General features: G+C 46.1%; 2 protein-coding genes across 6 annotated transcripts; one reads left to right on the plus strand and one right to left on the minus strand.

Annotated features, from left to right (window-relative positions):
- Positions 1-2755: 2755 nt before the first annotated feature.
- On the plus strand, positions 2756-16430 carry CUNH3orf14 (chromosome unknown C3orf14 homolog). 5 transcript variants are annotated; one of them, XM_039695404.1, is made up of 5 exons: positions 2756-2880; positions 4180-4260; positions 4967-5090; positions 9769-9843; positions 12359-16430. In XM_039695404.1, exons 2-5 carry the CDS (start codon positions 4208-4210, stop codon positions 12500-12502), a joined length of 396 nt encoding a protein of 131 aa, XP_039551338.1. In that variant the 5' UTR covers positions 2756-2880; positions 4180-4207; the 3' UTR covers positions 12503-16430. The 5 variants fall into 5 exon arrangements, with proteins under 5 accessions (XP_039551338.1, XP_039551337.1, XP_039551341.1 ...); XM_039695403.1 differs by lacking the exon at positions 2756-2880 and adding an exon at positions 3043-3381; XM_039695407.1 differs by lacking the exon at positions 2756-2880 and adding an exon at positions 3120-3247.
- A 7009-nt stretch (positions 16431-23439) lies between these two features.
- Positions 23440-26494, minus strand: FEZF2 (FEZ family zinc finger 2). The gene is made up of 5 exons (XM_039695570.1): positions 26068-26494; positions 24878-25719; positions 24652-24786; positions 24428-24560; positions 23440-23999 (listed from the first exon to the last, which is right to left on the minus strand). Exons 2-5 carry the CDS (start codon positions 25661-25663, stop codon positions 23743-23745), a joined length of 1311 nt encoding a protein of 436 aa, XP_039551504.1. The 5' UTR covers positions 25664-25719; positions 26068-26494; the 3' UTR covers positions 23440-23742.
- Between the last annotated feature and the right edge of the window lie 214 nt (positions 26495-26708).

The following is a 26708-nucleotide window of genomic DNA, read 5'->3' on the forward strand; positions in this document are numbered from 1 at the left end:
GGAAGGAAGAAGTGGAAAGCAAAGGAAAAAAAAAAAAAAACACCAAAATATGTGCATTTTTTTAAAAAAGTTGGAAAGCAAAGGAAAAAAAAAAATTAAAAAAAAAAAAAAAGTCCATTTCTTTAAAAAAGTTTTGAAGTGGTTTCATATAAGAAAACTCCTTTCTTACAGTTTTCCCTTTGAAATACTGGTGTATTTCCCTGGTGTCTTGCAATCCCAACATATAAAAACATTTCCTTTTTTAAAAACTGACATATGGCAAAAATTGGTAGCAGTAAATAAATGCACATAAAGCTAAATTGTGCCATCCTAAATGTTAGTAAAAATGACAAAATAAAATACTATCTATATAAACTACGCACAGGTGTGTAGCATATTACAAGCAAAAAACATATCTTGCAATTATAAGCCCACAGTATTTATTTCAGTTGTCTGTAATTACATTTTTTATATGTTTGTTTAGTAATATCAATCCAAGACATCATTTTGAGGATATAATTAACTGCATGTTAGAACAGGATGTGTTAGACTGTTTTTGTGCGTTGAAAGAGACAAAAAAATCTTTGTTAGCTGTGTTTAAGTGCCATCTAGTGTCCCAATCCACCAATTTCACTCAGAAAACCCTCAAAGCTTTCAGAGCAAAATCAAGTTGAAAGGGTAAAAAAGAGCAAGGGTCACAATGTTCCCATTTCAGTACTAACATGAAGTTTTTAATCCATATGGACAGCAAATACAGATCTCAAGGTCCCACTGGCAGGCATCTAGTTTTTCAAATTTTTATAGCAGTGATCCAACAGTAAACTCACATAGAAGTATCTAATGAAGACAGAATCTGGGTGGAAAAAAGGTTTTTTATTAAAACTATTAAAGGTGGGTTGGTTTTTTTTTTGGAAAGATCCATAATATAACTGGAAGCTAAGGCAGGGGCACACATAGCATGACACACCTGTAACAGCTGGACACACCACAGCGAGGTGCCAGTGCATTCAGACACAGGAGAAAGCCTTTCCCCACGTACAGCACTTCCTCCCCCAGCTCTGTGCACTGACCATGACACCTCACGGTCTGGAATGTCACCTGGATGGGCCTGGAATGTCACCTGGATCCTTAGGGCCAGCTGGCCTGGCTGTGTCCCTCCCATCACCTTTGGAATGTCACCTGGATGGGCCAGGAATGTCACCTGGATCCTTAGGGCCAGCTGTCCCTCCCATCACCTCGTGCACTCCCACAAGATGGGGAAGAAGCAGAAAAGGCCTCGACTCTGTGTAAGCCCTGACCAGCAGAAATAAAAACATCCATGAGTTATCACCTCTGTTTCCAGCACAAATTCAAAACACAGCCCCAAATCAGGTACTGTGAAGAAAATTAATTCCACCCCAGCCCAAACCAGCATGTGGGGATTCTAGATATTTCCAGCACAGTATTTTTTTTTTAATAAGTCTAAAGCTTACATTCTTGACAACTTCAGAACCAATCTAGGTTAAAATAAGAGTTTATAGCTCAGTAGCTATGAACTTCATCCACTGTCACATAACAAATTAGCCATTAGAAAATCATGTCTTCCATCCTGTCTCTGTTTCCACAGTACTGAACAATTGATAGTATCTGTAACTTTACTAAAATGCTCTTGGTGTTCTCGTCACAAATGGCATCTGTAATGGTCGATGTAAACCAAACTTCAGTTTGTCTCTTTTCTTCCTGAAATTCATTAAATGCTACAAAGAAAGACAGTTCACAGCCATTACAGAGAGCTGGCGTAGCTCAAAGTAAAATATGCAAAACACTTGGGCTCTCTGGTGCAGCTAGTGTGACCATAACAATTAGCTTTTTGCACCATTAGAAATGAGGACTGACTCCTACGCCTCTGTGACATTTATTGGAAAGTCTTGTCTTTAAATCACAATGATAAAAAGAAATTAAAATAACTTTTTAAGTACTATTTATCCTGACTGCTAGAATAAGCAAGGGTAAGTTGACAAGTGCATTAAAGAACTGCTTATGTCATGAAGTGAATGTGTGAATTTGTTGCAGAAATATAAAATGGGGGGGAAAAATAGAAAATATAAAGATGAAAAAACACAAGAAACAGCTTCTGATCAGCAATAAGAAAGGCTTGTGATTAGTTGTCAAACTACGGTGAGAGAATACTTAGATGGAAAACATTTAGGCAAGACAAGCACTTTCAGAGCAGCTTTTAGAAATCCACAGCCGCACATGTGCATAAATCTATTGGGCACCAATGAAATTAATAAAAAATATTTTTCAGCTTTATCTAGCTTGGAATTTGTGTTTTCTGTGAAGGACAAAACATTTACAGAAAACAAAGATGGATGAATTGTGGTTTTTCGTTTAGAGTATATTTTGATGTAAGTTTGCATATAAAGGACTAGAATCGCCTCAGCAATTCTTCAGCCTTGAGGCCGGGAAAGAATTCAGGCTGACACACAGGCAGGATCGCACCAGAATGTTTGGAAACCATATGGAGAGGCGGGCTGGCGCTGCCGGGCGCTCTCCCGGGCCGGTCACGGAAAGCTGCGCCTCGCACAGAGGGAGGAACGCTTGTTTTAAACACAAATCCCGGCAGGAGCTCCTGGGGCCCGGGCCGCCGGCTCCGTGAGGGGAGCGCGGGCACGCGGCACCCGCACCCCCGCGCGCCTCGCCCCGCGCTCCCGCCCCGCGCCGTGATTGGCCCCGCTCCCTCTCCCTCCTCCAATCCCAGGGGCGGAGCCCGTTCCCGCCCCCGCTGATCCCGCCCACCGAAGCCACAGCTCGGCTCCACCTTTCCGGCCGTCTCCATGGCAGCGAGGGCGGGGGGTTTCAAGACGTCCCGGGGACCATTGCGGTTGGTTGCTTTGCTTTTCGAAGCCGGCGAGGCTAAAGGTAAACTAGCTAGTGTATTTGGTGTTTTATTTTTATTTCCTGACCTGTTCTCCCGTAATCACACGGGATGGTACCTTTCAAAGGGATCGTAAATCCATCCTCCCCCCCTCTTTCCCAGTGGTAGGGCGCAGGCGGTGCGCGGCCCCGCTGCGGCCGTGGCGCTCCCGCGGCCTGAGGCGGAGCGGCCGCGGGTCCGGGGCCGCCGGTGCCGTGCTCGGCCCTGGCGCTGCCGGGGATCCGGGGACTGCCCGCCGAGCTTCGTCCCGGGCTGCCTCAGGCCTTGGCATCTGCCCGGGGCAGCGGGCGGAGGATGCTCGGGCTGGTGCCGGTTTGTCACGCACGGTGGTGCCGGTGTGTCGCTGCTGTTGTAAGCTGTGGGCGCCCTTAAAGACAGGAGGTGCGGGCGGCGGGCTGCTCTGGCTTCTGCTGTCGCCGGTAAAGGTGTGCCGCAAAGAGCACGAGGGAAGGAGCGCTGAAGGGATGTGCTCCGTGTTAAAGGAGGTGAAGCAAGACCAGGCTTGGTGTTTTAGTGTGATAAAACATCCCTCCCTAGAAGATGCACCCCAGCGTCAGCAGAGGCCTCGTGTAAACCGCTGGTTTCAGACTTAGGTGTGACACATGATAGTGAGGAGGCCTTACCTCATGTTGTCTTGATGAGCTCTTCTGGTTTTCCCACCCTTTGACATTATCAACACGTGACAAGTTATTTAATTTTACTTAAAGTAAAAACACAGTCACCTCTGAGGTGAAAAAAAAATAGCCAAAACATTTTCAGTCTTCTGAAAAGTGCTGTAGGATCTTTATTTGCATCAGTGGGCAGTTATCTCCTTTATAGCTCAGAAAAAAATCCATTAAGTTCTAAACAATTTAAACATAGTTTCCTATGAACAGGTCCCTGCATCTGTGAGAAGTAGTTTACAACTCTAAATGTGTTCAGTGTAACGTGATAAAAGCCAGAAATCAGTAATGTAAACAGTAATAGTCAATTTATGTAAGCATTAAGTGTGTGTGTGGTTACCATCTGAAACTCGAGAAAACTCAGTGCTGGATCTGAAACTGAAACAAATTTGGTTTTCATAAACTATTAGAAACAGTAGCATTTTCGTAAAGCATATTGTGAACATTAGTAGTGTGAATGTATTCAAAGCAAATTGTAGCAATGCCTTGTGGCAGGTTTTGTGTAGATAGCTGACATGTATCATGTGTGCAGCTTTTTAACCAGAATTGTTTAATACTGGAAGTTGTACATTAATGTACATCTTCAGAAGACTTTAATGTCACTTGGCTTTTCTTTTATAGAGTACAAAACTGGGGCAAACAACTGAAGATGTCATCCTGTTTGGCTCAGGAGGTTCACCTTGCTAGAAGACACGAGGAGATGTGAGTAGCTGTGCTCTGCCTCTCAGCAGTTTGTGATATTCTCCCTCCCTGCCCACGACCCTCGGTGCCAGTGGATCTGAGCTCTGCACAGCACAGTGGTGCTGCAGCAAGGGGCTGGAGTTCCAGGAGGTGGCACTCTTCCTTCAGGAACCATGGGAATTTGCATCCTGGCCTGACGTTTAGGGTATTTAGGTTGATGAGGTTTTTGACTTCCTATGGTGGTACTGGTTTAAGATCTCCATTGTCAGCCTGTCACTGTTAAATTCCTGTTTGGTGGAGGTAATTGGATTCTCTCACTCAATGCCTCAATTATAGAGTTGTTTTTTTGTTGCCCTGTAAACTCAAATTGTGAGGCAAATACAGTAGTGATTCAGGAAAATTTACTTTTCTTGTAACAACTAGTACATGCCAGTGAGCAAATGTGGTACTGCTCAAGTCACCCCAACCCACCCTGTCTTTCCTTCTTGGGGGATATTCAGTGCTTCTAAGCACCTCAGCATTTGAGGACTGCTGGTTGCAACGTTTTAGCTTGGTACAAGCACAGCAGGTGATGCCTGCCTGTACCTTTTCCCTCCCCCAGCACACCCACCCTGCAGCCGGCTTAATTAGCCCCGTAGTTTTGAGAAAACTGGGTAAGGTAAAAAGGTTATTTTCTAGCTCCTGAGCAAAATGTTCTACCCACTTAGCAAAATGTTTTCCTTTGTAGACTGTCTCAGAGATCAGAGCTGCTACAGCAGATGGAGACTTATCTAAGAGACAAAAAGACTAAAAAGACATGGCAAACTCAAGCAGCTGATGCAGCTCATAAAAGGAATGCAGCACTTTTAAATGTAAGTTTCTGCAACTACCAGGAACCGTATCAAAATGTCACGGTTATGTAGCTTAGATAATTAAAAAATAAAAAAAAAGAGAAGTGTTTGCTCTGTAGTTGTCATTTGAATTCTCTTCTATATGGTTCCCTCTCCTGGAACTTGAACAAAAAGTATTAAATGACAAGTCTTTATTATCCGATGGCATCACTACCTGTTTCCCGTGCCCTTCTTACAAAAGCCTCATGGTGGCAGCTGCTACTATGTATTTTTATTTTTTTTAAGCACATGTAGTGATGTAACACATGCTAGTACATGTCTGCCTGAGAGAACCTGGGGGTCTGTCAGGACTCACAGCCCCTCTGTGCTGCGGGTGTGGTTGGAAATGGGCTGACCAGGCTACAGGGCTTTGGGCCAAGGGTAGGAGCTGTTCTCCTGCTGTGGTTAAGTTGTGGAAAAGGTTCTCAGTTTAATATTTTTCTCTAAAGAGGTGTAGAGTGACTTCAAGCATTTTGCTTGCACGTCTGTAAAAGCAGTGTTTGGTGTTTCCAGCCCTTCACGGGGGTGACACCATTAATAATGTTCATAGCTGTTCTGCATACCTGTTGTAAATATTCAGGTAAGATTTGTCTCCTAGGCAATTAAAAATATCTGAGTTTGATGGCAGGGACTGAAATACTCCTCTGGAGCCCCTAGCTCAGGCATCTGAGTTTGAAGAGGTGCATTTGACCACTGACATGATGCATTTGAAAAATGTGTGTCAGTTTTTCAGGAGGCAGCAGAAAACTGAACCTACTGTGCCTTTTCTTTAAGCTCCTACTTATTAAGGGTCCATAATGCATGTGTTGTGTTTATTGAAAAAGTAGTTTTACTCTAGAAAATTACAAGATTAATTCGTGTCACCAGAATTTCTTTGTTTTTTTTCTTGCAGAGCCTGGTTCAGATTTAAAATGTTCACATTTTGGGTGGATATAATTCTATTGCATTAGAGTGTATTTAAAAGAGAGGTTTATTTAGAGAGGGAAAGACATGAAGAACAGTTAGCCAGGAATGCCTTCATAACTCTTCTGTGACAAAGAAGATTTTTCAGCTTGGGCTGGTGAACTTGGCACATTCTGGACAGGGGCAATCAAGCCCCTCTTTATTTTGTATACCAAGTGTAGGTTCTTCAGTGAGAGGCTGAGGATAAATTGATGGTTTGGTTATTTTTTCCCTAGCTCCTGCTCCGTTGATTTAGTAATTTCAGCCATTATGACTCCTATTTTCCATAGGCATTTTAGGTTAGATTTTTACTTCATAAATATAGGGCTCTATAAATTATTTGTGTTTATGAATGCATTCTCAGTTTACATATACAGGCAAACACAATAAATGCAGAGTCTTATTTCTCCATCCTGAAAGCTATATTGTAGTGTAAATGGTAACAATAGCTCAGACATATACAGAGTGTAAATATTTCTGCAGTTAAACAGATATTTGCTATCTTCTGTCACATCCTCAAAATTGTTCCTTTCAAGTGTCAAAAATGTTGGTGTTTGTACAGAAAAAAAGCAAAAACATATGTATCAAAACAAATTCTGTTGCAGGATAAAATAGCATAAATCAATTTAAATCTATTAATTTTATCCTAGTTTTAACAAGCATGCACTCCTGCAGATGCTTTTTGATAACAGAAGAAAACAGGAAAAAAAAATCTATGCAGCATAATATATGAGAAGCTTGAAAACAAGACTGATTAATGTGCCAGCTTCAGAATATTGTTCCTGATACCAGGCACTGTACATTTCACAGTTACCATGTGGAGAGTTGTTGATTTGGCCTACTCAAAAATACATGGACATGACGAAGTGTTATTTTTTTATTTGCATTTCTGGTTTTCTGCGTGTAAGCAAAATCAGTTGTTTTCAGTAATAGATCATAGCAAAAGCCATTTTTCTTTCTCTGTGCTAGTTGGAATTTATGCACAGGAAAGATTTTAAAATTAATTTAAATTCTAATCAGTAGGAAGCAAGGAACTAACCTTTTTTTTTTTAATTGAAATTTTGACATTATAAGCATTTGTTCAGCATTTTAGCATAATTATCAGAGTATTTTCCTCAATGTCTTTAGAGGGAGACTGCAGATTAGGGAAATCTGTATCATTTGGTGCTTATATAATGTTGTCGTAATAAAAGCAGAAATTAGACTAGTATTTGTAATCTAATTTATGACATTTGTTTCTCAGTGATATTTCTTGTGTTTAGAAATATGTATTACTGTGCAACAGCTTGTAGCATGAAATAGAAAAGAAAGAGTATGCTATATAGTAATTAGTACTGGAAAGGTAATTTAGAACAAATTTGCTTTCCTTCCCGGGCATGCAATTCCAGAATTATTTAAGTGTGATTGTGCCAGACTGATATCAATATAAGTGACAGCTGAATTTGGTCCCCTAAAAGCAATGCATGTGTCATGCATTCCATTTTACCTCTGGGGAAGGGTCTTGAATTGTTTTTGTTCCAGTCCTTGTGGTTTTAGGGGAAGCACTGTAAGATGCTCTCTTTTTTTCAGTACAGTGACATATTAGATTAGCTGGTTTTTTTCCAAAGAAGTTTATACTGCTGATGTATTTATTTTTATATTGATGACAGGGATTTATTTTTCCTACAAAGCTTACCAGTTGTGTAGACACACACAAGAAATGCCATCTAATCTTTCAGTAGTTCCAGTTATTTTCTAAAGCATACTACACCTTCCAGCAAAAATTTCTTTCACTGTCTGTCATTAAATCAGTATTCTGAATGACAATAGACTGCACAACACAAACTGGAGTGAGCAATGAAAAGACACGTCCAATATCTAGGCTATGCCAAAGTGACCTTCTCTACTAAACATATATGCACAACTGCTGTCTCCTTTCTTGCCTGAAAGACTTTCATTTCCCATCACCATAAACATTCCAGTTACTTGGCTGAGTCTATAAAGAAGTAATGATTGATATTCTTCTACCTCCCTGTTAAAATTCCTACAGTAATTAGGAAGAAGGAATCAGAAAGGAGGAAAATCCAGTGGAAGAATATGAGGTGAACATTACTGGGTGATCCTTTATTCAGTATGCTTTGTTGTGGGGATAACTTCTCCAGACTTGGCCTGAGCCATTCTGATACGAGCTTCCTTTGGTGCTGTTTGTGTGTGTCTGTCCCCAGTATGTGCAACAGAGAAATTCCTTGCTCAGGTCACTTAAATCTGTGCTGGACTCTGTTATTTTGACATCATGATTTCAAATGGCCTGTGTCCTTTTTCCTATTCCCTCTATATGTTTATCCCATTAGTCTTTTCTCACCTGAGAAGGGGCATCCATTTGCTGCTTGTGAGAATTTGGATAAATCTGAGAATTAGTTTACCCTTTCTCAGACATCCTTTGGCTTCCTACAGTGGTATGGATTTTGCTGTAGAAAAGGGAGGAACAATTTTACTTGGATTAGGTTTGTAATTATTTACAAGAGAATATTGTAAAAGGAATTAATGAAATAAGATGAACACTAAATTGAACAATCTGACTGTGTGTGTCACTAAGTTAAACTTTAGCAGGGCTGAGTTTTTGCTGTTATTAATCATACTCTACTGAACTAAACTAGAGTTGAACACTGTTTACTTATTGATGTATTCAGACTGGCTATTATTCAATACGAGTAATCATGTTTGGTCTCTCTTGTGGATATGCTCCTCCAGAATCTCACTCTTCTTTTCAGCAGCAGTGGTGGTGAATATTTGGGAAGTCCCTTTGGGGAATTTCCTCTCTCATTTAGTTTTTCTGTTGTACTCTTCACACCCGCTCTCTGCTCCCAACTCTGCCATCTGCTATACTTTCTTTCCCCCTCCACTCTGTTCAGCTTTGGCTTCTTCACACCCCACTCCCACGTCCCTTTCTGTCTCTCTTCATCTGCCCACCACTCAATCTCTTCAATGTTTGGGTATGGAACTAAGCCCACAAGAACAGGTCAGAACTTTAAAGGGGGAGGGTGGTTACTTTGGGAGCATGCTTTGATTTGTTTGTTGCTGTTGATTTTTTTGGTTGTTTCTTTTTAAAAAGATTTATTTGGGCTTCTGTGAATCCAGCACACATCCGCTGGACAAGCAGAAACCCAAATACTGATTTTTTTTTGTAAGAAAACTATCTGAGGTGCATTGTCATCCAAGCTTGTCTGGTGAACAGCTTGCTGCAGCTCTACATTTATGTGCACATGTTATGCATGCATATTAGCAAGTCATCTTTGTCTTGAGAAGTAAAGATCTTGCACATAATTTGCCTGGTTGCTTTACAGTTACAGTAGCTAGAATACATACTTCAGTCTTATGCAGCACAGAGAAAGATGTTCTGTTGCCCTCAATTTCCTTAAGTTTTGTACAACAGAATTTAACTAATTTACCCTGGTGTCCAGAGAGAATAGCAGTGTTTACAGCAAAAGTCTGACTTGGCTGTGAAATGTACTCTTGTATGAAAAAGGTGCAGCAAACACATTTAGCAGCTGTAGGGTTAGTCTAAGTAGTACAAGTTGGATTTCAGAGTGACTAAACAAATATTTGAACTTCAGTGTTAATTTTTGAATGCTGTTTAGCTGTAATGGGTTTATTTAGTTATTTAAATGTCTTTATGTGTGTATTTTTCTTTTAAATTTCCCAGTGCTTGTTTTTAAAATGTGCTTTGCTTGTGTTTTAGGATATAGAAGCAGCAGAAAAAAGGCTGCAAGAAAGAATGTATTTACTTCCACATCCTGATACTGTTAAGTTAGAAGTAAGTCCTAGAACTCTGTCTTTTCATTTGTTTCCATTTGCTGTTTACCAAATATTTTGCCTTTTTTTTCCCCTGAAGCATGTTCTTAAAGTGAAAATAATTGATTTTAAAATCCAGTGACTGGTATAGCCAAAGGCCTGTGTACTGTGTAGCAAGCTGAACCTAAATTCTGGGACAAGGTCCCTAGATTCTGGAGCATTCTGGTGGAAATATTTAGCAGCTTTCAGATCTATACAAACTTCTATTTAAAAATTAAGTCAAATATAAAAAATCAATACTGTGAGTATTAGAAGATTACTGTGTTTACTATGTCAGAGCTATTTAGTTTGTTTTATATGGTCATCTCATTCTCAGTTTACTACAGATTGTCATCTTGACATTTCAGGGTCAGCAGTTTATCAGCATGAACAGAGAAAATTTCACATCAATTATTTTAGAGTTGTATGGAAGCTTATGAAAAGTACTGCAGCAGGAACGCTCTGGGTTTTGGTTTGGGTTTTTTTTCTCAATTTGCAGTCCCTAAAACATTACTTCAAGATAAAAATTTGAGCAGATTCCCATCTGTTTCTTGCCCCAGTGGTTTGTGTTTGTGCTGGGTGGTGGCTTGGCTCCCAGAGGCACAGGGCAGAGTGTCCTGTGCTGGTTTGGGTGCTGGGGCTCTGTCAGAGCAGGGCCAAGGGCCAGGTTTGAGCACTGTCAGCTCTGAAGAGAGGTGTGCTGTACCTCAGCTTCACACCTGCTGGGCAAGTGTTGGCATGCTTAGGCTACTACTTAAAGGAGAGGCATCACTTCTTGTTCTGGTTACTGTTCAAAGTTTTCATCTGTCATTGCATTTGTAAATAGCCTGCTGTGGCTGTGACAGGGTGCACACTGGGTTTGCCCCTTCCGTGGCTTTTTTCTTATTTTTAGACATTTTTAGGCAAAGGGGTACATCCTTTCCTGAATACTTGTACATTTTGAATGATGCTAAGGAAGATGCCAACCTACTAATATTAAACATTAAACCTGTCTTGACTGTGTTGAGAGGTAGTTTTAGATCTTCAGTGACTTCAGAGACACCTCTTGAGTAGTCTGGGTCACTTAGTCCATGGTAGGTGTGAAGCTGCTCCTCGAGTGAAGTCAGCACAAACTGGAGGCTGCAGAGTGACTGCTCCTGGCTGCAGAATGTCTGCACTCTGCAGCAGTGGTGAAATTTTGGAGAGAACAGAGTTACTATTTGAAGGAGAAGATCCTATTTCAGCTTTTTTTTTTTTTATGCTTCTAGAGAAGAGTGCTATAAATAGTGGAAAAAGAAAACTTTCTTTCATGGTACAAAATTCTTGTGCGTGCTTTGTTCCAAAACACTTCTGAGCATATTTCACTCAGCCATACATGTGTCTGTATTAATATACTCTGAAAGTTATGGCTATAATGGATCCCCAGCTTGCTGAGTCGGAGTAGTTTTGTGTGACAGCACATATGCTTGTCAAAAAAGATTCTTTGAGTAAATCTGTTGAAGAAAATATTTTTGTAAACCTGCAAGAGCCATAGTTATATCTGAGTTACATGTAAGGATCAAAATGATTAGCCAGGAATCTAATACTGTGCAGGGAGATCTTCAGTTTTACTCTGCACTTCTCCTTCATTATATACTTAAGTCAAGAAAAAAGGCTCACTACATATGTATCATAACTGTTTTCTGTTGCAGAATTACATTTTTCTGAATGGACATCAATGGCAATAAATACATACATGGATGGAGTAAAGTGCTATCTTAGCACAGTTCTTAGATCACGTTATTTTGTGGGAGGAAAATGATACCTGGCACTTAAAATTTTCCTGAAAATCCTACAAACACTTATCCTTAGGATACCAACACAGAAATTATGAATGAGTAACAACACAGATAATAATATGTTAAATTTATTACTCAGAGGCACAGTGTAAAGCAAGAGGAAGGGTTAAATGATCCACAGTGATTCTCCTAGACCACTCACTCAATATACATCACCTTTTATTATTATTTTAATTTGTGATCCAAATACTGGATATGATTACTTCATCAGTGAATTATCAAGTCTAAAATTTTTGCACTATAGTTCTGCATAGTACTGTAAATTTTTCTAGAATAATCAGTTTACATTGGTAAAGGGGCAGCCTTCATTTCTAAATTTTTTCCACTGCAAAATGAAATTCCAGTAACATACATACTTAAATATAAAAGCTGCTTTTGGAAAAGTATATAATCATGGAAAATAGTTTATTAAAGGTACTGTAAGGTCTAAACTGGTGTGTTGCTTACCACAAGAGGGCACATTCAGTCACTTCACAGTTTGTCCTGCAGAATGAAATATTTCCAAGCTGATATTTTGTATCATAGATGAGATTAAAAATTTCATATGTTAAGTACATTGTTCTTTTCTGAATTGCTTTACTTTTAAAGTAAGATTTAATAATGCATTGCATTTCTATATTGTTTTAAACTGGCTGACACAGATTTTGAAATTAAGTTTATTTTTTCTTATATCTTTCTCAGACTCTCTATTGGGCATCAATAAAAGAATCCCTTCCCAAATGGGAAGAGTTTCTTTTAGGAAGAGCAGAAGTTCCTATTGGCTTTAAGAAAATGAAAGGTACAAAGCAGAGCATAAACTACCCTGAAGAAGATTCACAAAAATAAACATTTTAGTTTCATTTTGTTTTGTAATTTATCACTTAAGCAGAGAAGATCATCCAGATTGGGCAACAGAATATCATGCCATTAAACTGAAATGTAAATAATTTAAATGAAAATTAATTATATGGGATCATTTCATTCCATTGTTGCATTGTGTACAATTCCTTATTTTCATTCTGTACTAGAGAAGCAATCCTCAAATGGACTTTTAGGATCAAGAATGAGAAACATTGGTGTATAAATTTCCACCAAGGCAATTGGCTTTTCAGTGTGAGAAGAGTTTTATGTTATTTTTAATCCTCTGCTTCTACATATAAGTGCGATAAGTAAAGACAGATTCTTGCATTATCCTTCTTCGCTTCAGTCATCTGTGCTGCATGCCTGCTCCTGGGTGAGGCAGAAAGGAGGAATTTACTGTTAGCAGAAAAGGCAGCCTGTGCATCAGAGTAGCCTTGCTTTAGCACCAGGAGCCTGTGCAAGAACCTTCACAAGAGCAGTTGTAGAAGGAACAAACTTCAATTTCTGCATCTTGTTTTCCCTGGTTTTTTTTTTTTGTCATTGCCACTTTCCTCACTCATACACCTCACTCCAGGCAGCTTTTCCCAACCTCCTTCTGCCTACATTGTATTTGTTGTCTAACAGGTGGGCAAACAAATCTCTAGGGCTTTTTGCTACTTCTAGGCTGCTCCTAATTCTATTTTCTTTCTGCTGATATAATCTACAAATGAGAACTTTTTCTGAGGCATGAAAAGTTTGAAAGAAGCAAACTGAAAGGTAACTGGCAGTGGCTTTCCAAGAGCAAAGTGTGTACAGAAGTTGAAGATATAATATTTTCATTTTTCAGCCATTGAACAGCTTCCCAGGTTCCTCCTACAGAGGTGCTGTATCAGTGAGTTTTAATTGTACTGAGCTAACTTGGTATGAAAAATTCACTGGTACAGAACTTCTAAAAGTGTCAGTTCAGTGGAAGATCCTTTTTGGTGTGTGACATGGCCTGCAGAAAATTTCTTTCCTAAGCAAAAGAAGCTGATAAAATATTAATTTATTTTATTGTTAGGAACTTGGGCTTGAGTCAATATGCTGTTAAAAGTTAATCTCTTGCAACAACATCATTTCACCCACAACCTGGAAGTAGAAGGGGAAAAAAAGTACCTCTACCAGTGTCTGAGGATGTGAAAATGTAATTATTGCAAATATTATTAGTCTGCTAGTTAGCTGAGCTATGCATCTTCATACAGAGAGAGAGACTCCACTATTCAAAAAACATTATATCCCTATGCAGCACAAGGAATCACTGACACAATAAAATCAAAACTTTAGGTGCAATATTAAATTGTTGTATATTTTTCACAGGAATATTAGGAGTTCATTTTAAACTTTTTCTATTGAAGTGTCCATTAAACTGATAACTTTTTACAGAAACTGCCATCTTAGAATTATCCTGTTGAGTGGGTGTTGGTGTTTGTAACAATAACGTTGTTTTCATAATATGTGATGGCAGATTAGCACGCTTCTCTGCAGTGTTGTTAACAGTTGTAATTAAGGAATAAACAGTAAAGGGTGTCAGTCCGATGACAATTTCATCTATAGTGTCACAATACAAAATGTCACAAAATATTAGAACTGTTATATAACTACAAAAATATCAAATTAGGCTTTCATCTTACAAGCTGAGAGCTTAAAAAAAACTTGGCATAGAGACCATTGCAATTTTATACCTACTCAGTGTTCTGTCACAAAGACAACTTGGTAATATTTTCTTCTGTAAACTCACAATGTGATTCTCAATCTGATTTAGTGGGAATGTGTATGGATCTTACAGTTGTAGAGCTCACATTTAAAAAGCAAATAATTGGAACCATTTGAGCACAGAAGAAGGGAAAACCTATTATACATGATACTCAGAATGAAGGGATGGATGAGCAGTTAGTTACTAACAAAGAATGGGACTCGTCCTGTTCTTTGCATCCAAAGGGAAATCACTTCAACAAAAATCTGTGCCCCTAAGTACTTTATACATGCAAATAATCTGAGTCTTTATCTCTTCTGACTCTGCCTTACCTGTGGGACACAATGCAGGTTCTCACTCTCTCCTTGCCCTGGTGTTTTCCCCTGGATGGAGATCTGGGTGTGTGGACATCGAGTGCACGGCAGCTCCATGGGTGAGAATTTGGCAACATGCATGAAAGGCACCTGCAAGCAGGGCCAGGGTGGTTACCCTGCTGCAGTTAGGTGCTCACATAGCATGCCTGAGAGTAAAATAAAAATATCTGCAAAGAAGGAATTTAATTTTATTTCCTGCAGCATCACTGTAGAAGCAATAGGACAACCAGTTCAAGGAAAACTATGTAGGAACATGTCCAGGAAAAGAAATACTGAATGGAGAGAAACATTTAAAGCAGGAATATGTGTAGGTGACTGTTCTCAGAGACAAGGGCCTTCATGTTGGCCTGTGGTTTGAAACAAATAAATGCAATTGCCTGTGACTGTGAAATAGCACAGTAATAGGGGCAGGGGCAAATGTCTGAGTTGGGGCATGCAGTGGCAAGGGACCATAATTATATGGTATCTCCTGATCTGCTTAGATTTGTTGAGTTTAATTTGCCATGGCTGGGCTAGCTTGATACTTGCCTTTTTATAGACACAGTTTTGAGAAAGCAAGTATTAAATTTTGGTGTGCTTTAAAAAAAAATTGAAGAATCCCCCTTATGATTTGTACTAATATGATTTAATATTGGTCTTCTATGAGATCCTGAATGGATCTTGGTGAAGAATGGGTATTCTTCACCAAGGCTAGGCAGTTACTTCAAACATATTGATTCTATGTAATTTTGCCCTATCTTATCCCAAGCACATATATATATATATAAAAATAGAAATTACATCATATATATCTTCTGTAATTTCCTACTCATTGTGACTAAATTTTTTTCTCAAAAATAACACTCACCACATCCCCCAAAAGGACAAAAAAACAAAACAAAAACAAAACAAAAAAAAACAAACAAAAAAAAAAAACCACCCCCCCAAACTTGTTACTCTATAGTCTTGACTTGCTGCTTGCCCTTTTGTGTTACAATATATGCAAACATAAGGTGCAGTGGTCCTAGGGGCCTGTTGCTTCCTGTGCTTTTCTGACAGGTAGGGGACAGCAACTGAGTAAAGAGCAGTGAGAAAACCCAAAGGTTTTCCTGTTTGTAAGTTAATCTTTTAGTATCTTGCAAGAAGAAATAATTAATCATACTTTTCTAGGTTAATGCACAGATGAGTTACCCCAATCCTAACCCAGGAGCACAGCCTGTTCACCCATCTTGTCACCTCTACCATACACATCCCCAAGCTTTTTACTTTCTCAGTTATTCTGGCTGTGGGGGCAGGAGCAGAAGGCAAGGCATGTTACTTTTCCCTAACATAAGAAAGTTCTTACTCTGCAGAATCTTCCACAAGCCTATTAATTTAATTTGAGAGTATATTTGAAATAGTAAGTTGGTTTAGATGCGTATCTGACACTATGGTATCCTCTTGATTGTATTTATTCAGGGTCATGTTTTTCATAGAAGTTGGAAGCTGATTTTTAGGCTGAGCTTATAGTTCTTGATTTCTGTCTTTTTCATTCACATAGAGCAGGTTGGGGATGTAGATGCTCAGTTTGAGCTTGTTGGTACTGAAAAATAAGAAAACCAAATTTAAAATGGAATGTACTTTTAGAGGTTATATCTGAAAGAAAACATTATTTACTCCATAATGGTAATTTTCATAATATTTTAATACTTGTGTTCAGATACAACTTGACCTTAAATATCACCCCAAATGCAAGCTGTTTTAACATATTTGTAATGCTAAGGTCTTCATTACTGTGATATTCTGTTTGCTCAAGGATTATAATCCATGGATATACTGTGTTACAGTTGAAATAAAGCTTTGATCAGTGTTCCATTCCATGGATGAGTTGGATGTCAGTTGGTGCCTGCTGCAGCCAAGTGTGAACAGTGAGCAGGCCAGTGATAAATACTTTGCTTAGGTATGGTGTTTATTTTCCTCTGACTCTGATATGAAATATTAATCTGCTGAGTGAAGATTAAAATCTCAGAAGTTTACTGATGAAAAATCGATTATTTTCACTCTTCCTATTGTTTCATAAAGTATAAACTAAATTACTTCAGATACGCGATTACTAGGAAAATTACCCTTGCTAAGGAAACAGGTGGGGGAAAATGGTTCTTTAGTACATCCTCCTGCTGTGTGAAACTCTTTGTCTTTGCTATAAATAGGGTGATTTAATTTGGGAATTTGCTACTCCTTTTAAACACAGTTAAAACAGCTCTTGAAAATGCGCTAAGCTGTACCCGCTGTGTTTGTAGCCTTCCAGTTGTAGCTTTTACATTTGGCTTACTTTGAATACGTGTGTTTTTAACGCATACGGGTAGAAAGTATGCTCACTTCTTCCCGTAAGTTTTATCGCTGTGATGATAATCTTAAAAATAAATGTGTGGTGTTCTTTCCCCTCACTCTCAGTCGTATCACCTACCAGAAAACCCTAATAAGCAACAAAATAGTGTGAGACACTATTTACATCACACTTTTGAAACAGATTCAAGCAGAACCAGCTGCTGTAAGATTATTTTACAAATCTATTGTAAATTAATAAAAGGGAAAAATTGCCTTCCTTTAGGTAAATTACAGTCTCCTTTACTAATTACCGTAGCTTGAAGCCGCAGTAAATAAGTACCTGCCTCGCTGCGGTGAATGGGAAATGAGAAACGTAATTTTGGTGACCAGACTCGCCTTTCTTTACCCATTTAGTTCGTATGTGTTCCAATAGCTTCATTCACGGAGCTCTGACTGTTGCTCAATAAAAGCTTCTGGAGGGTGATGCGTTCAAAGTGAAGCACATGCCGGCAGCTTTGTTCAGCGCCGCCGAACCTGCGCGCTGCGCTCCGCGGCCGCGCTGCGGGCTCTGCCCGAGGGGCAGCGCTGCTCCGAGCCGGGGACACGCCGAGCCAAGCGGGAAGGGGAGAAAGCATGGGACGAAAAAAAGCCCCAAACAAACCAAACCCCGTTTGTCGGGGGCTGCCCGGTGGGAAAGGAGTCGCTGTGGCGCGGGGGAGCGCAGGCGGGGGGTCCGAGCGGGGCGCGGGGACTGCGCGGCCCCGGGAGCGGAGCGCCGGGAGAGGGAACGGGAAGCACTGTGTGCGTGTGTGTGTGTGTGTGTTTTCCCCCTCACTCAACGGCGCCGAGATTCCCAGGAAAGCTCTGGGCAGCCGGTTGGATTCCTTGGAAACGCTCGTAATAATAATGTTAAGGGTATAAAACGTTTTCGTAAATCCCTATGTGACCCAAAGTGTCGCGGTCCCCAGACAACTGGAATCTGTGTTTAGAGGGTGCTTAAACTACTGCAGCCGCTTTGCTCTATTCCTCGGACGTTTCTTTGTATTAAGTTTCCGGGTACACTTGACTTTTTCCTCTATAATTAGCTTTCTTTTGCTGGGTTCATTGATAGATACGATAATCCAGTTTTGGTAATATCTCGATTCATTAACATAATGAATCAGAAGGGAGAGGCTGATAATAAATCAGAAAGCTTCTATTTATGTGAAATATCTTGGCAGCTGGCAGCAGTGAGAAGACAGTAGAAGGAGTATCAGACAGCGGGACCTCGGGAACGCGGCTGCAGGAGCTCTCAGGTGCTCTCTGCCTGAGCCCTTCACAGGACAATCGTGTCCATTGCAGTGGCGCTGATGTAGGAAAATACCTGGTCTCCCAAGTGGTTCAGAGCGCCATCCCCGTTGTGTTTGGGCTCGGGACGGGCTCTGCCACTGTCCCCCCACCGCTGCTGTTCGAGCGCATTGCCCGCGGGCTGGGGCGGCCCGGGACGGGCCGGGGATGCTCCCAGAGGCTCGGCGAGGAGCCGGGAGAGGAGAAGTGGGTCCAGCCAGGTGCCCACTCCTTGTCCCATCGGCTGGGAGCACTTCTGCGCCCGGATCTGATCTCTTTTAAAGTTTGTCATCAGCCTGCTGCTTCTGCCAACGCAGAAGACGGCAAAGATGCAAATATTTGTAGAAGTCAAGTTTTTTGTTGTTTCGGGCTTATATACCCAGAATTCCGGGAGCGGACCTTTTCTGTGGTCTGTGTCTGACAGCGTTTTGTACCCATTTGGGACAAAAAGGTGCTTGGGTGACTAAACACGCTCTTACCAGAGTCACTTTAAAGCGGAGTTTAAGATCACTGGTACTTGAAGCACCCGCACTGAACGGCTGCTTGTGCTCCCTGGGGAGCACACCCGAGGCTCCCTGAGGGCTGAGCCACACGGCCCAGCTGCAGCTTCAACACCTTGTGAGGAGAAGCCCGTGAAACAGAGAGCACAGAAGTCTAAATGTACTCTTTTCCTTTTTTTTTTTTTTTAAATTTTAATTGAGGGCACGTGTTGCCCGTAATTCAATCAATTAAGCAATTGCAGTAAATCAATGAGATAAATACAAATAACACGAGGCTACGGCTTTGAGCTCGGCAGGGTTAGCAATAAGAGTAGGCTAGGAGTGGGGTTAAAAGCTGGGACAGCGTCACCTGGAGAATCAGGATGTGTGGTAGAAACGAGCTGATAAGGGAATTTCCCCTTCCCTTTCCCCCTTATGTGCCTTCTCTAAGGTCCCGAGGTGACGGTGTTGGTCAGCACAGCACCGTACCTGTGAGAGGGCTGCTGAGGAGGTGAGGAGGATGGCAGCAAGGGGGAAGGTGGGAGGGTGAGTGGTTGGGGTAAAGCTGGCCGTGTGCGAGGTCTGAGTGCAGGAATCCTCCGGACAGGAAGGCCGTGGGGTGACCGCGGTAACCGCTCCAGGGTGGCAGTCCGAGGGGTGGGTGCCTTTCCCTGCTGGTGGCCCCCTCCGCCTGCACAGCCCCAGGGTCCACCTGTCCCTTGCCATCCCACCTGCATGTGGCTCTTAATGGGTCTAAAGTAGCCGGGCAGGGAGTTTTGTCGCCCTCGCTGTGGCCGATGTCGCTCCCGGCTGGAGGGAATCCCTCTGCTGGGACCCGTCTTTTCCCTCGGGTGCCGGGCAGCTGCCCCTGGAGCCTCAGGTTCTCCACAGAACTCGGCTGTGGGTGGCAATGCAGCCGCGGCTGTCTGGGGGTACCCAGGGTATGAATTTGAAGGGGTTGGAGGGGACCGGAGGAGACAGGCATGAGGAGGTGTTTTGGGAGTGGGCAGGAGCCACACCATGGGGGCTGGGGAAGGAGCGCGAGGGCTGCCAGCAGGAGCCTAAAAGAACAGAAGTGCCCTGATCGCGACCCTAGGAGGGTGAGGTCCGTGAAACCCATCCCTGGAGGGGACCCTCGTGGATGACATCCAGGGGTGGGCTGGCACAGTCGAGGCCCGGCAGGCTTGCTTCAAAATCATACAAATACTTCCGTAAAACGGCTTAAAGCGGCAGAAGGACAAGTCCTACGGGCACCTGGGCGTCCTGGGGGACACGGCGGTTTGGGAAAGGCATGCGTCAATTTAGCCCTGGTGTTGACTTAAGCGAAAGTGCTAAGCCATTCCTAAACCTAAGTCAATACAGACTTAAGCCAAAATTGTTATTAACGAGCTCTAATCTGATTTAAGAGCCTCCGAGCGAGCCTTGTCTACACGAGGCGCGTTGCCTTGCGCTGCGCTCCGCGGTGCGCGGTCCGGGGGGGCCGCAGCGGGAGGGGTCGGGCTAATGCAGCCCCGGGCAGGGGGAAGGCGGGACTCGGGGAGAGCCGGGCCGCCGTGATTTGGGCCGGCCCGTGATCTCCCTCCGCGGGATAACTTCTTAAACCTGTGCCCAGCTCGGCTGCTCTGGGGCGATTGGGGTCCGTGCGAGCGCCTCCGGGCCGGGGCTGCCGGGCCCCTCTGCCGCGCCCGCCCGCGGTGGGGCCGGGCGCCCGCAGCTCCGCTCGCTCGGAGAGGGACATGCCAGCGCATTTCTTCCCCCGTCCCAATGGGGCAGTTGAGCCCTCCACTCCACCCCTCACTGGGGGCCTTTCTTTTCTTCCCCACCAGCTTTGAGCAGCGCTGTTTCAGATTGGCCTTTTTATGTTTGATATAAAGAATAGTTGTTGGCCAATTCCATCTTTTCATCGCTGCTCTCCAGGCCCGGGTCCAAGCGGCTTGTCAGATGCTCATTAACTCCCCCTTTGGCTCTTTCCAGTGTGTCTCCTAAGCTCATTGTGCCAAGAACTAGCGCTTCTTTCTCTTTACATGGCTCCCTTTCTCTGCTCCATCAGGGAGACAAATTACTTTCCAAAAGGGATCGCCAGGGATGGTTTAATGAGAATTTCTCCAGCGCTGGCCGTGGAAATCAATGTAGTTAACATTCGGTGCACTTAATTGGACTTTTCTCTTCTGCCTCCTTCAAAAAAACTCTGAAGCTATCCTGTTAATCTCTCATTTGTAATCAATTGTGTTGACTAAACAAAAGTCTAGGTCGTCCTTTCTTCCTGTCCCAGACAATCCTTTGTTGCCTCTAAATGCCTCATTCTTGAGTGCTCCTGGTCGTGTAGATGGGTCCGATTTTTGACAGTTCATTATTGCGCTTTTGTCCATTTAATCTCCCTCGCTGTGTTTTGCATGTGCATGCCTTAATGAGCTCCGTTGGCAATTAACATGTTTCTAGCAGCAAACCGGTTGCTCAGACGTTTGGAGAGCGGAGTGCAGGGAAAAGGGCAACGCAGCTGCCTTGTAGGTTGGTCGCTTCCCGGTGCCGGGACGCACCTGGGAGCCGCCCGGTGCCGGGGAAGCGCCGGGCCGGGCCGGGCGGGCCCAGGGGGAAGCACGGAGGCGCTGGCACGTCGCTCCCTGCTCAGAGGCACCTCTAACCCTCCCCCCGAGGCACCGGCACCGCTCAATCTGTTGTGTGCGCGGCTGCGGCGCCGGGAAAGGGGTTTTTTTTGTGCGGGTTTTGTGTTATTGAGGCTTGCTGGCAAGAGTGCCGAAGTGTGAGCAGTCGTGGACAGCAGAAACATCTTGTGAGGGAGAAGATAATTGGAGTCTCTGGCGTGTGTGTCTGACAGAGCCGCCCCTCCCCCGCGATCTGCGGCTTGTGTGTGCCGGGATCCGGGCGAGAGAGAGCCGGGGGGGGCCGGGGCCGGCCGGTGGCGAGCGCGGCCCCTTCCCGGTGCGTCCGAGACCGGGGGAAGCCGGAGCGACAGCCGGCCCGGGGAGGGCTGCCCACCGCCCCAGGAGGGGCCAGGGGACCGAGCCCACCAGCGGCGGCGGACACGGCACTTCAGGGTGCCCCCAAAATGCCCTCAGCCGTGACGGGGATGCCGCCCTCCCCCCAGACGGCTCTGTAAACAACGCCGCTTTTTATAAAAATGCCACAAAACCGCACTTCCTTCATTCCCTTCCCGGGAGTGGGTTTCGCACTGCTCTCGCCCATCAGGAGAGCTGAGGAAGCAGCCTGCGCGCTGTCTGTGGGGCCCGCAGCCGCGCCTGGCTCCCGCGTTCGGCTCCCGGCTGCCAGCCCAGACCTCTTCCCGGCGCCCGAGGTGCGGAGGGAGCGGCGCTTCCCCCGGAGCTGGCAGCGGGAGCGGCTCCGTAGGCATCCCTCGGGATGCGCACGCCGCGCTCCCGTCCTCCGGGACCTCGTCGTGCCGTGTCCGCCCCCGGCACAGTGTCCTCATGGAGCCAGGGGTCCCTCCCGCTGTCCCCGGCCGTGGGTTGTCCCGCCCCGTCTGTCGCGGCGGCGGGAGAGCCAGGCTCGGCTCCCGCCTGCCGGGGGTTCAGCCGCAGCCCCTTCCCTTGCGGGACCCTTTCCCCCTGACAGGGTTTCCGGAGCGGTGACTTAGCGGTGACGGGGTTTGCATTTTTTTTTTCATTTTTTTAAATGTTCCTTTTAACCTAAAACTCCCCCCCCCCCCCTCTTTTTTTTTTTTTTTTAAATTTTCCTTTAACCCAAAACCCCCCCCCCCCCCCCTTTTTTTTTTTTTTAAACAAATTCAGTTGTGGTCTTTCCCCGCTGCCAGGATCACTGGACATTCTTTTTCGCTCCTCCAACGGTCAAAACGCTATTTCCGACACTAAGAAAATGCAAACCCCGAGCAACTCTAAATTCGCCCCGTCTCTACAGCGGCAGCGCGGGACCCGGAGCCCCGGCCCCAGCCCCCAGCCCGCTCCTTGGAGAACATCGCAGCCTAATAATGAATCCAGAAACCCGGAGCGAGGGGTTGACTCCCGTTCCTGCGCTCGGCGGCGAGCTGTGCTCGTCCTCGCCTCCCTCTATTTAACCACTCAATTAAGCGGAGAAAGGTGAGCTCCCCATTACGCCGTCCCCAGGCATTTCGGTGCCTCTCTCGTTCCCCTCTTCATTGGCAAGCCCGGCCCGAGCAGCACGCACACGCCCGGCCTCCTCAATCTCCTTTCTCCGCTAGAATAATATTGTTCCTAACGACGTGGCCGGAATAGACACTTGCGTATTAAAAGTGAGGGAGGGGGGGAGATGAGAAGGGAATATTTAGTGTAATCCAAGTGCTTGATTATCCATATTCTGATCACAAAGAGTTTCTGAGGCCTGCTGGGAGTGATTAGATTAATGTAATGCGGTTTGAAGGGTCTGTGTTTTCTCTCTTAATTTGGGTCATTACTCGGAAAGCAAGCGTGAGATCATTTTATCTGCATGCAAGGAAAGATAGTCATTCAGGAGCGGTTTAAACACGCCGTAATGAACCGGCCCCGAAAAGCGGCGCTGGGAAACTCCGAGCCGCCCTTCGCGCAGCCCCGCCGGGGGTCCTGCAGGGGCTCTGACCCCTTTCCGGGGGGCTCCAGCAGCCCTCTGAAGCCGCCCGGCTCCCTCCCGCCCTCCTTTTGCTCCTGTGCTGCTCACGGCGCCCGGCGGGCCGGGCCCGGCTCCCGCAAGCCGCGCTGGCCCCGGGGACAGCGCCGTGCAGCCCGGCCGGGAAATGAGACACCTGCGAAGGGCCGGTTTATTGTCCCGTGATAGATATAGATATAGATATATTCCTCACTTATTCGAGCGTACATTTAAAATGGAGATTTACAGACACGTATAAAGAGCGCTGTCCTGGCGCCGGGCGGGGGGCGGCCAGCCCGGCCCGTCCCGGCAACGCGCCGTTAAATAAGATTCCTCTTATGTACAACTGCGGCTCGGGGTCGCTTGCTACCGGCGGCTGAGCTCGCTGGGAAAAGGACAGAGAAGCGAAGGCTGGTTTGGATAAATAGTGCTGGCCTGGTGGAGCAGGTCCGAGTGTGGCGGCGCGCCGGGCCCTTAGCTCTGCCCGCTGCGCCCAGGGTCCCGCGGCGGAGGAGCGCTGGAGACGCTGTCGTGCAACTTTCGGACGTGCTTCTTTAAATCAAAGTTTCTGCAAAATCCTTTCCCGCAAGTGACACACGTAAAGGGCTTCTTGTCATTGTGGGTGTGCATGTGGAAAGTCAAGTTATAGATCTGGTGGAAGGCTTTGTTGCAAATGGTGCACTTGTACTGCTTCTCTCCGCTGTGGGTCAGCTTGTGGTTCTTGTAGTTGCCTGCGAAAGAGGAAAAAAGATGGAAAAGGGAGTTACCCGAGGGTGCCCGGACCGCACGGAGCACAGGTAAGGGGGGCATTAGGAAGTGTCTCCACCCGCACCCCCGTCCCACTTGTCAAACTCGGTCCTCGTCAGCGCGGAGCAGCGCGCAACTGGCACGGCACAAATGAGAGGCAGGGTCAGCCCGCTGACCCGCGGCAAACGGAGGGCTCTGGATTAGGACCAAGGCCCGGCACCTTTCATTTAAAAAGCATTTAGGGGGAACCGTCAGCACTGCCCGGCGATGCGGCCCAGCTTAGAGGGAAAGTAATTGGGAGCGGCGGCGGATCTGCCCGCGCCCCTCGCTTTCCCCAGCCGGGCAGGGCTCGCCGCGTTTAATCCCCGCTAATGATGGGCGACGGCTCATGGCGCGTCCCGGCTCAGCTCACCTTTCTGGTGGAAGCCCTTGCCGCAGAACTCGCAGACGAAGGGCTTGTAGCCGGCGTGGATGCGGATGTGGGTGTTGAGCGTGGAGCTCCTGTTGAACGCCTTTCCGCACTGGTTGCACTTGTGGGGTTTCTCCTGCACCGGGGTGCGAGAGGCCCGTCAGCGGGGGCTGCGCGGAGAGCAGGGGCGGCCGCCGCCTCCCGCAACCCGGCCGCCCCCCACCTACCTGGGTGTGGATGATTTTGTGCCGGCACAGGGTGCTGGCCTGGCGGAAGCCCTTCCCGCAGACCTTGCAGACGAAAGGCCGGGCCCCCGTGTGCACCGGCATGTGGCGGGTGAGGTTGTAGTGCGCGTTGAACACCTGCGGGAAGCGCCGGGAAGGCGAGGTCAGGCGCGGCCCCGCCGCCGCCGCCGCCCCCGGTCCCCCCACCCGATGCCGGCGCCCCCCTTACCTTGCCGCAGACCTCGCAGGTAAAGTTTTTGGGCTTGCCCTCCGCCGCCCCGCCGCCGCCGCCCCCCATCTTGGCGTGGCCCTTGGGGGGGCCGCCGCGCTCCGCCGCCGCCGCCTCCTTCATCACCTGGTCCAGGTGTCCCGGCAGCCGCTCCTTGTGGGCGAAAGGAGGCGGCGGCGGCAGCTTCTCGGCCGCCAGCCCCGCCAGCTTGGCGTTCTCCAGCAGGAAAAGCTTCTGGTGGGCCGAGAGCCCCCCCGGCGACGGGGCGCCCAGCAGGCCGGCCGGGAAGAGCTGTCCGTGCAGGAGGTCGGCCGGGTGGTACGCGGCGTCCAGGTAGTTGAAGTAGTAGAGGGAGCGGGGGGCGGCCGGCACGGCCCCTGCCTGGTGGATGACCTGCGGCTTGATGAGCCGGCCGCTGGGCTGGCCCAGGGCGAGCTCTGCCTTGCAGCACACGCCGCAGTTGGCTTTGCAGAGCCCCGCGCCGCCCCGCAGGCTGCTCTTCCACAGCTCCGAGTAGTTGAGAGTCTTGGAGGGCAGCTCGTAGCCCAGAGGCGGGATGGGGATCACGCAGGGCAGGGGCGAGCACAGGCTCAGCGGCTTCTTGCCTGGCTCCGGCCCCGGCCCGCCGTGCCGCTCCTCGAAGGCCGGCTTGGGCTCCGACGTCTTTGCCATGATCCGCTCGATGGAGAAGGCCAGCGTCTTGGAGGGGTTAGCGGTGGCGGCTCTGCCGTCGTGCCGGGGGCAGGAGGAAGGCATGACCGTCTCCAGCGACCCCGGGCTCGCCATGTCGCTCCGCCGTGCGGGAACTTGGTGTGAGCAGCGACTCGCTCCCGCGCTCGGCTCTGCATTCCAGAAAAGCCAGGAGACAAATCAATTTAATAAGCACCTTGTTCTCCCCCCACCCCACCCCCCACCGGCACCCCCTCCCTATTTACATTCAAATGAACATATTCAAGAACAATGGCACGTAGGGTACCAGATTACTGCTCATTAAGCGGAACACGCTAAAGTAACATGCAAGCTAGACCTTGTTAGTATTAAAAAAAAAAAAAAAAGGAAAGAAAAAGAAAAACCTTCCCCAGCCCAATGCCACCCAGCCGACCCCCACCGATGGCCACGGTCCGGGAAATGCGGGAGCAGGGGCGGGGGGCACGGCGAGGGGCGGCGGGGCTCGCCTTGGGACCACTTACCTTTGCCCAGCTCCGGCGAGACTCATCCAAGCAGCGCGGCGTGGCCACAGTCACATTTTGATAGCAAACATCTTCCTGAGCGTCAGATCACGGTCTCGAACATTTAAAGCTGACATCATATGAAGTCACTTTGAGCAGAATGACATGGGGATGCCACCATGGATCTTCCCCAAGCCGAGGCGCCGGGCTGGAGCGCGGTGGGTTGGGGCAGAGAGAGGAAGACGAGCCCCCCCTCTCCACGCACAATTTCCTTCCAGTTTAAGACGCACAAATCGCTCGTGTGCGAGCTGGGTTTTTCCTCTCTCTCTCCCTTCTTAAAAAGCAACTTGCAAAGCAGAGGAATCGTTTTGCATGTGGCAAATTAGAAGGCAAGTGCGATTCACAAGTTGGGTGGAAAAGAGTGCTCCAGTTCTTGCTGGGGTTAGAAGAGCCACTCCGAATGAGCGTGAGGATTTTTTTTCTTCTTCCTTTTTTTTTTTTTTTTTTTTAAGAAGGGGGAGAATGATTTTTTTTTTCTCTAAAGCAACTACCACGCAACCATGCTCGAGTTATTTTGGCAACCCATCTGCAATCAGCTCCGTTGCAACCGAGCTGGAAGATAATTAATAAATTGTCACTTATCTGCGAGCCTCTCCAGCATG

The sequence above is a fragment of the Passer montanus genome, unplaced genomic scaffold, assembly GCF_014805655.1.
Source record: "Passer montanus isolate IOZ18808 unplaced genomic scaffold, ASM1480565v1 scaffold9, whole genome shotgun sequence".
NCBI classification, from domain to species: domain Eukaryota; kingdom Metazoa; phylum Chordata; class Aves; order Passeriformes; family Passeridae; genus Passer; species Passer montanus.